We start from the raw sequence: 9,207 nt of genomic DNA on the forward strand, positions 1-9,207 counted from the left end.
CATACAGGGAATAAATGGAACTTCAGTTTCTGAAAAGCCAATAACTGAGTACAATTTATGTTAAGTGGAAGTAATTTCAGAACTCAGTAACACATTGTAAGTGCATGTCTCTCTCAAACAATTTCTGGTAAGTGGAAGTAATTTGAGAACTCAGTAACACATTGTAAGTGCATGTCTCTCTCAAACAATTTCTGGTAAGTGGAAGTAATTTCAGAACTCAGTAACACATTGTAAGTGCATGTCTCTCTCAAACAATTTCTGGTAAGTGGAAGTAATTTGAGAACTCAGTAACACATTGTAAGTGCATGTCTCTCTCAAACAATTTATGTTAAGTGGAAGTAATTTCAGAACTCAGTAACACATTGTAAGTGCATGTCTCTCTCAAACAATTTCTGGTAAGTGGAAGTAATTTGAGAACTCAGTAACACATTGTAAGTGCATGTCTCTCTCAAACAATTTATGTTAAGTGGAAGTAATTTCAGAACTCAGTAACACATTGTAAGTGCATGTCTCTCTCAAACAATTTCTGGTAAGTGGAAGTAATTTGAGAACTCAGTAACACATTGTAAGTGCATGTCTCTCTCAAACAATTTATGTTAATAGGAAGTAATTTCAGAACTCAGTAACACATTGTAAGTGCATGTCTCTCTCAAACAATTTCTGGTAAGTGGAAGTAATTTCAGAACTCAGTAACACATTGTAAGTGCATGTCTCTCTCAAACAATTTATGTTAAGTGGAAGTAATTTCAGAACTCAGTAACACATTGTAAGTGCATGTCTCTCTCAAACAATTTCTGGTAAGTGGAAGTAATTTCAGAACTCAGTAACACATTGTAAGTGCATGTCTCTCTCAAACAATTTATGTTAAGTGGAAGTAATTTGAGAACTCAGTAACACATTGTAAGTGCATGTCTCTCTCAAACAATTTATGTTAAGTGGAAGTAATTTCAGAACTCAGTAACACATTGTAAGTGCATGTCTCTCTCAAACAATTTCTGGTAAGTGGAAGTAATTTCAGAACTCAGTAACACATTGTAAGTGCATGTCTCTCTCAAACAATTTATGTTAAGTGGAAGTAATTTCAGAACTCAGTAACACATTGTAAGTGCATGTCTCTCTCAAACAATTTCTGGTAAGTGGAAGTAATTTCAGAACTCAGTAACACATTGTAAGTGCATGTCTCTCTCAAACAATTTCTGGTAAGTGGAAGTAATTTCAGAACTCAGTAACACATTGTAAGTGCATGTCTCTCTCAAACAATTTCTGGTAAGTGGAAGTAATTTGAGAACTCAGTAACACATTGTAAGTGCATGTCTCTCTCAAACAATTTCTGGTAAGTGGAAGTAATTTGAGAACTCAGTAACACATTGTAAGTGCATGTCTCTCTCAAACAATTTCTGGTAAGTGGAAGTAATTTCAGAACTCAGTAACACATTGTAAGTGCATGTCTCTCTCAAACAATTTATGTTAAGTGGAAGTAATTTGAGAACTCAGTAACACATTGTAAGTGCATGTCTCTCTCAAACAATTTATGTTAAGTGGAAGTAATTTGAGAACTCAGTAACACATTGTAAGTGCATGTCTCTCTCAAACAATTTCTGGTAAGTGGAAGTAATTTCAGAACTCAGTAACACATTGTAAGTGCATGTCTCTCTCAAACAATTTCTGGTAAGTGGAAGTAATTTGAGAACTCAGTAACACATTGTAAGTGCATGTCTCTCTCAAACAATTTATGTTAAGTGGAAGTAATTTGAGAACTCAGTAACACATTGTAAGTGCATGTCTCTCTCAAACAATTTCTGGTAAGTGGAAGTACTTTCAGAACTCAGTAACACATTGTAAGTGCATGTCTCTCTCAAACAATTTCTGGTAAGTGGAAGTAATTTGAGAACTCAGTAACACATTGTAAGTGCATGTCTCTCTCAAACAATTTCTGGTAAGTGGAAGTAATTTCAGAACTCAGTAACACATTGTAAGTGCATGTCTCTCTCAAACAATTTCTGGTAAGTGGAAGTAATTTCAGAACTCAGTAACACATTGTAAGTGCATGTCTCTCTCAAACAATTTCTGGTAAGTGGAAGTAATTTCAGAACTCAGTAACACATTGTAAGTGCATGTCTCTCTCAAACAATTTCTGGTAAGTGGAAGTAATTTCAGAACTCAGTAACACATTGTAAGTGCATGTCTCTCTCAAACAATTTCTGGTAAGTGGAAGTAATTTCAGAACTCAGTAACACATTGTAAGTGCATGTCTCTCTCAAACAATTTCTGGTAAGTGGAAGTAATTTCAGAACTCAGTAACACATTGTAAGTGCAGGTCTCTCTCAAACAATTTCTGGTAAGCCACAGTTGTATTTGACTCCATGTGAAGTCTTTCATTTGAACACTGTTCCCGTAAGTTAGAGGAAATTTCATACATGACTTTAAACTGTGTCCCATTGCTGAAAACAGATTACTTCAACAGGATTAATTTCTTCAAAGTTTTTCATGTAGGTCAAGACTCGATGACAACATACTTTGACAGAATATGTTAATTAATTAGATGTTTAATTAATTTAAAAAAAAAATTAATTATAGTTTCTTTATAAAGCACACATTTTTCTCTGTATTATGCACATAATACACAATTGGTGCACAATAACTTTTTCTACTCTCTGTATTATTTTAAAAATGTAAGTACTAAAAATATTTCTATATCCGGATTGCCATCCCCCTGTTATTAATGAATATACGAGAAAGTTTGGGGGAGACTACTTCCGCTTTATTTTTCAGATTGACCAACCATTTTCTCAGGATTGTGTTCTTATTGTTTCAGATTGACCAACCATGGGCTCAGGATTGTGTTCTTATTGTTTCAGATTGACCAACCATTGGCTCAGGATTGTGTTCTTATGGTTTCAGATTGACCAACCATTGGCTCAGGATTGTGTTCTTATTGTTTCAGATTGACCAATCATTGGCTCAGGATTGTGTTCTTATGGTTTCAGATTGACCAACCATTGGCTCAGGATTGTGTTCTTATGGTTTCAGATTGACCAACCATTGGCTCAGGATTGTGTTCTTATGGTTTCAGATTGACCAATCATTGGCTCAGGATTGTGTTCTTATGGTTTCAGATTGACCAACCATTGGCTCAGGATTGTGTTCTTATTGTTTCAGATTGACCAATCATTGGCTCAGGATTGTGTTCTTATGGTTTCAGATTGACCAACCATTGGCTCAGGATTGTGTTCTTATGGTTTCAGATTGACCAACCATTGGCTCAGGATTGTGTTCTTATGGTTTCAGATTGACCAACCATTGGCTCAGGATTGTGTTCTTATTGTTTCAGATTGACCAACCGTATGCTGTATTTCAACAAGAGGTTAACGTTATGGAACACAAGTCAGATATTCTTAGAATCCAGATCCTCTACAAGTATGGAGGGGCGTACAATGTAGGTTTTCAATGTTTTCAGCTTTAAAAAAAATATTTTGGTTTAATTTTGATTGTAACTTTCTTATGTTGTGACACAAATGATGCTCTTGTTCATGCTAAATGTAACAAATAAATGATCTATTGACATTTTATAGAGTAGTTGAAGTAGAGTTTGTCTGTTTTGCGCTAAGCTTAGCAGAATTAAAAAATACTCTAATAAGGAAGACAAAAATAAAAAAGTAAATTTTGAAAATTAGCACACAAAAAATAAATTTTACCAGTTTATTTTTTTACTTGTGTGTTCAATATATCAGTCCATGTTTTGACAAACTAGGTTTATCTTTAGTTCTGTTTTCAATTGTTGGATTGTATAAGTAGAATGAGAAACGTATTCTAAACCAATCTTATTAACTTATGTGCTAAGGAATTTGGTCCTAGATTGCTAATGAATGTACCTGTTGCTAAAGGACAATGATGTCATCTGGGTCAAGCCACTGAGTGAGGAGCAGAGAAAATATCCGTCCATAGCCTGCTATGAGTGGTCAGAGGATGAGGTCTGGCCTGGGAAAATTAACAGTGGCTTGATTGTCTCCAAGCCTAAAGCTCTCTTCTTGATCAAAGTCCTGGAATCTTTCTGGTAAGTTCTAGAGCTAGGTCAGATAGGCACACTCTGGTTATAAGTGGTGACATTTCTATTGGATAATCTCATACATTGGCAAACTCAGGTTATAAGTGGTGACATATCTATTGGATAAACTCATACGCTATTCTTTTTGTTAGGGGAAGTGCAAGCCAAGACGCTACAACCGTTTTTATTGGTGGATATTTTTAGGCTCAGTTGTCAGACAAAGGTGTGGATTGTAGGGGGGGGGGGGGGGGGGAATGGCTGTGGTTTTCAAGCAGCTGCCATGGTAGCTAGTCTAGCCCTTACCTGAAGTGAGACACCTAGCCCAATGAGGTTCAGCTGACCATGAAGACCACCTCATATTAGTGAGACACCTAGCCCAATGAGGTTCATGAAGACCACCTCATATTAGTGAGACACCTAGCCCAATGAGGTTCAGCTGACCATGAAGACCACCTCATATTAGTGAGACACCTAGCCCAATGAGGTTCATGAAGACCACCTCATATTAGTGAGACACCTAGCCCAATGAGGTTCAGCTGACCATGAAGACCACCTCATATTAGTGAGACACCTAGCCCAATGAGGTTCAGCTGACCATGAAGACCACCTCATATTAGTGAGACACCTAGCCCTATGAGGTTCATGAAGACCACCTCATATTAGTGAGACACCTAGACCAATGAAGTTCATGAAGACCACCTCATATTAGTGAGACACCTAGCCCAATGAGGTTGTGCTGACCATGAAGACCACCTCATATTAGTGAGACACCTAGCCCAATGAGGTTCATGAAGACCACCTCATATTAGTGAGACACCTAGCCCAATGAGGTTCATGAAGACCACCTCATATTAGTGAGACACCTAGCCCAATGAGGTTCATGAAGACCACCTCATATTAGTGAGACACCTAGCCCTATGAGGTTCATGAAGACCACCTCAAATTAGTGAGACACCTAGCCCAATGAGGTTCATGAAGACCACCTCATATTAGTGAGACACCTAGCCCAATGAGGTTGTGCTGACCATGAAGACCACCTCATATTAGTGAGACACCTAGCCCAATGAGGTTCATGAAGACCACCTCATATTAGTGAGACACCTAGCCCAATGAGGTTGTGCTGACCATGAAGACCACCTCATATTAGTGAGACACCTAGCCCTATGAGGTTCATGAAGACCACCTCATATTAGTGAGACACCTAGCCCAATGAGGTTGTGCTGACCATGAAGACCACTTCATATTAGTGAGACACCTAGCCCATTGAGGTTCATGAAGACCACCTCATATTAGTTAGACACCTAGCCCAATGAGGTTCATGAAGACCACCTCATATTAGTTAGACACCTAGCCCAATGAGGTTCAGCTGACCATGAAGACCACCTCATATTAGTGAGACACCTAGCCCAATGAGGTTCATGAAGACCACCTCATATTAGTAAGACACCTAGCCCAATGAGGTTGTGCTGACCATGAAGACCACTTCATATTAGTGAGACACCTAGCCCAATGAGGTTCATGAAGACCACCTCATATTAGTGAGACACCTAGCCCAATGAGGTTGTGCTGACCATGAAGACCACCTCATATCAGTGAGACACCTAGCCCAATGAGGTTCAGCTGACCATGAAGACCACCTCATATTAGTGAGACACCTAGCCCAATGAGGTTCAGCTGACCATGAAGACCACCTCATATTAGTGAGACACCTAGCCCAATGAGGTTCATGAAGACCACCTCATATTAGTGAGACACCTAGCCCAATGAGGTTGTGCTGACCATGAAGACCACCTCAAATTATCAAAATTATGAAGTTCTTAAACTACTGCATGTGTATTTTGTAACTGACACATAATTAAAAATGAAACTGTTATTAGTGTTATGTTAAAAAAAATTTTATTTTAGTCTAAAATTAAATGCTAAAGTTGGAATTAATAATTATATCTTCATGATTGTATGCAGGTATTATCGTGATGACATATGGGCAATGAATGTGGTTTATATGTTCTACAAGATATACGAGAGAAACCCGGAATGTCTGCATATTGACACCAGATTACAGGTTTGTCTACAAGTTCAAATGGCAGAATATTTAGTTCAAATGGCAGAATATTTAGTTCAAATGTTCAGACAACTTGCTCTATAATTAGAAAAACTTGGGCTAGTTTCAAATGTTCAGACAACTTGCTCTATAATTAGAAAAACTTGGGCTAGTTTCAAATGTTCAAATAACTTGCTCTACAATTAGAAAAACTTGGACTAGTTTCAAATGTTCAGATAACTTGCTCTACAATTAGAAAAACTTGGGCTAGTTTCAAATGTTCAAATAACTTGCTCTACAATTAGAAAAACTTGGGCTAGTTTCAAATGTTCAAATAACTTGCTTTACAATTAGAAAAACTTGGGCTAGTTTCAAATGTTCAGACAACTTGTTCTATAATTAGCAAAACTTGGGCTAGTTTCAAATGTTCAGACAACTTGCTCTACAATTAGAAAAACTTGGACTAGTTTCAAATGTTCAGACAACTTGCTCTACAATTAGAAAAACTTGGGCTAGTTTCAAATGTTCAAATAACATGCTCTACAATTAGAAAAACTTGGGCTAGTTTCAAATGTTCAAATAACTTGCTCTACAATTAGAAAAACTTGGACTAGTTTCAAATGTTCAAATAACTTGCTCTACAATTAGAAAAACTTGGGCTAGTTTCAAATGTTCAAATAACTTGCTCTACAATTAGAAAAACTTGGACTAGTTTCAAATGTTCAGATAACTTGCTCTACAATTAGAAAAACTTGGGCTAGTTTCAAATGGTCAAATAACTTGCTCTACCACAAGTAGAAAAACTTGGGCTAGTTTTAAATGTTCAGATAACTTGCTCTACAATTAGAAAAACTTGGGCTAGTTTCAAATGTTCAGATAACTTGCTCTACAATAAGAAAAACTTGGGCTAGTTTCAAATGTTCAGACAACTTGCTCTACAATTAGAAAAACTTGGGCTAGTTTCAAATGTTCAGACAACTTGCTCTATAATTAGAAAAACTTGGGCTAGTTTCAAATGTTCAAATAACATGCTCTACAATTAGAAAAACTTGGGCTAGTTTCAAATGTTCAAATAACTTGCTCTACAATTAGAAAAACTTGGGCTAGTTTCAAATGTTCAAATAACTTGCTCTACAATTAGAAAAACTTGGACTAGTTTCAAATGTTCAGATAACTTGCTCTACAATTAAAAAAACTTGGGCTAGTTTCAAATGGTCAAATAACTTGCTCTACCACAAGTAGAAAAACTTGGGCTAGTTTTAAATGTTCAGATAACTTGCTCTACAATTAGAAAAACTTGGGCTAGTTTCAAATGTTCAGATAACTTGCTCTACAATAAGAAAAACTTGGGCTAGTTTCAAATGTTCAGACAACTTGCTCTACAATTAGAAAAACTTGGGCTAGTTTCAAATGTTCAGACAACTTACTCTATAATTAGAAAAACTTGGGCTAGTTTCAAATGTTCAGACAACTTGCTCTACAATTAGAAAAACTTGGGCTAGTTTCAAATGTTCAGACAACTTGCTCTACAATAAGAAAAACTTGGGCTAGTTTCAAATGGTCAAATAACATGCTCTACAATTAGAAAAACTTGGGCTAGTTTCAAATGTTCAGACAACTTGCTCTACAATTAGAAAAATTTGGGCTAGTTTCAAATGTTTGTAGTCCAGGCTCTATCACAGATTTACATTTGAAAGGTCAATGACCTGTGCAACTGAAAAATAGGACTGAAGTTTTTTTATTTATATCATAAATACTTGTGTCTGTGTTTGGTGTTAGAAGGGCATATGCCATGCTGTCTGTCCTTATACTCTCCAGGTGTGTTGCTACAAAGGCATATGCCATCCTGCCTGGCACCCAGATTTTATACGGCCCTATGGGGATCTGACCCCCACAAAGCGTATCAACATCGAGGAAGTCAATGGTTTGTGTAGATTACAATGATACATTGTTCCTACTTATTTCATTGTTCCTACTTATTTTGGTCAGTAGAATGACTTGACCACCATTATTTACATCAGGACTGTCCATTTGCTTCCATAGTCTCAAAGATTGCATGACATAAATTAGTGATCTGAAATCACATAAAAAATATTGGATTCATTTGTACTTTTCTCTAGGTCTTGAGGCTAAAGATTTTTTTAAAATAATTGTCTTTCAGCTTTTCATTTCTTCCATCATGATGCTCCTTCAACCTTCACCTCATTCTCTGCTCTAGAGGAAAAAACCAGCCTAGAGGCTCTCCTGGCCAATCGCGTGAAGGCAGCCATACTGAGGGCAGGGAAGCCTCATTTGTTAGAGCTGAGTGGCCACAGAAAAGCTCAGGCTAGGGATACAGATTTGCCTTTTTGAACACTTTGTTTTTAATTAGAAACTATTTGTTAAGTTTGGTTGTGTGTATACATCATGTATTAAATGAGCCCTTAAGTTGTCAGACTAGTCCTGGGACTTCATGTCCTCTCTTCACAGTTCAGTTTGGTTTTTGTCCTCTCAAGTTACACGTCCACAGTCAATTCCAGGGTGGGGCAGGGGTGTGGACTGGCTGTGTGAGGGTGGGGCAGGGGTGTGGACTGGCTGTGTGAGGGTGGGGCAGGGGTGTGGACTGGCTGTGTGAGGGGGGGTGGGGGCAGGGGTGTGGACTGGCCATGTGAGGGTGGGGCAGGGGTGTGGACTGTCCATGTGAGGGTGGGGCAGGGGTGTGGACTGGCTGTGTGAGGGGGGGTGGGGGCAGGGGTGTGGACTGGCCATGTGAGGGTGGGGCAGGGGTGTGGACGCCGTGTGAGGGTGGGGCAGGGATGTGGACTGGCTGTGTGAGGGGGGGTGGGGGCAGGGGTGTGGACTGGCTGTGTGAGGGTGGGGCAGGGGTGTGGACTGGCTGTGTGAGGGGGGATGGGGGCAGGGGTGTGGACTGGCCATGTGAGGGTGGGGCAGGGGTGTGGACTGGCCGTGTGAGGGTGGGGCAGGGATGTGGACTGGCTGTGTGAGGGTGGGGCAGGGGTGTGGACTGGCTGTGTGAGGGGGGGTGGGGGCAGGGGTGTGGACTGGCCATGTGAGGGTGGGGCAGGGGTGTGGACTGGCCATGTGAGGGTGGGGCAGGGGTGTGGACTGGCCATGTGAGGGT

At 39.1% G+C, this 9,207-nt stretch overlaps 1 protein-coding gene across 5 annotated transcripts in view; it reads left to right on the forward strand.

Moving 5' to 3' along the window:
* LOC131937390 (uncharacterized) overlaps positions 1–8,526 on the forward strand; it is a 33,816-nt gene extending 25,290 nt beyond the window's left edge. For 4 of the 5 annotated variants that reach the window (XM_059294779.1, XM_059294778.1, XM_059294782.1 and 1 more), the window contains exons 5-9: positions 3,332–3,436; positions 3,885–4,054; positions 6,008–6,107; positions 7,905–8,010; positions 8,248–8,526. In XM_059294779.1, coding sequence (XP_059150762.1) covers positions 3,332–3,436; positions 3,885–4,054; positions 6,008–6,107; positions 7,905–8,010; positions 8,248–8,438 — 672 coding nt within the window. In that variant the 3' untranslated portion in view covers positions 8,439–8,526. The remainder of the gene's footprint in view (positions 1–3,331; positions 3,437–3,884; positions 4,055–6,007; positions 6,108–7,904; positions 8,011–8,247) is intronic. The other variant, XM_059294783.1, reaches the window with a different exon arrangement.
* Positions 8,527–9,207: the final 681 nt, after the last annotated feature.

Source organism: Physella acuta, unplaced genomic scaffold (genome assembly GCF_028476545.2).
Source record: "Physella acuta isolate Inbredline_101_S28 unplaced genomic scaffold, ASM2847654v3 ptg000209l, whole genome shotgun sequence".
Classification (NCBI taxonomy): Eukaryota; Metazoa; Mollusca; class Gastropoda; family Physidae; genus Physella; species Physella acuta.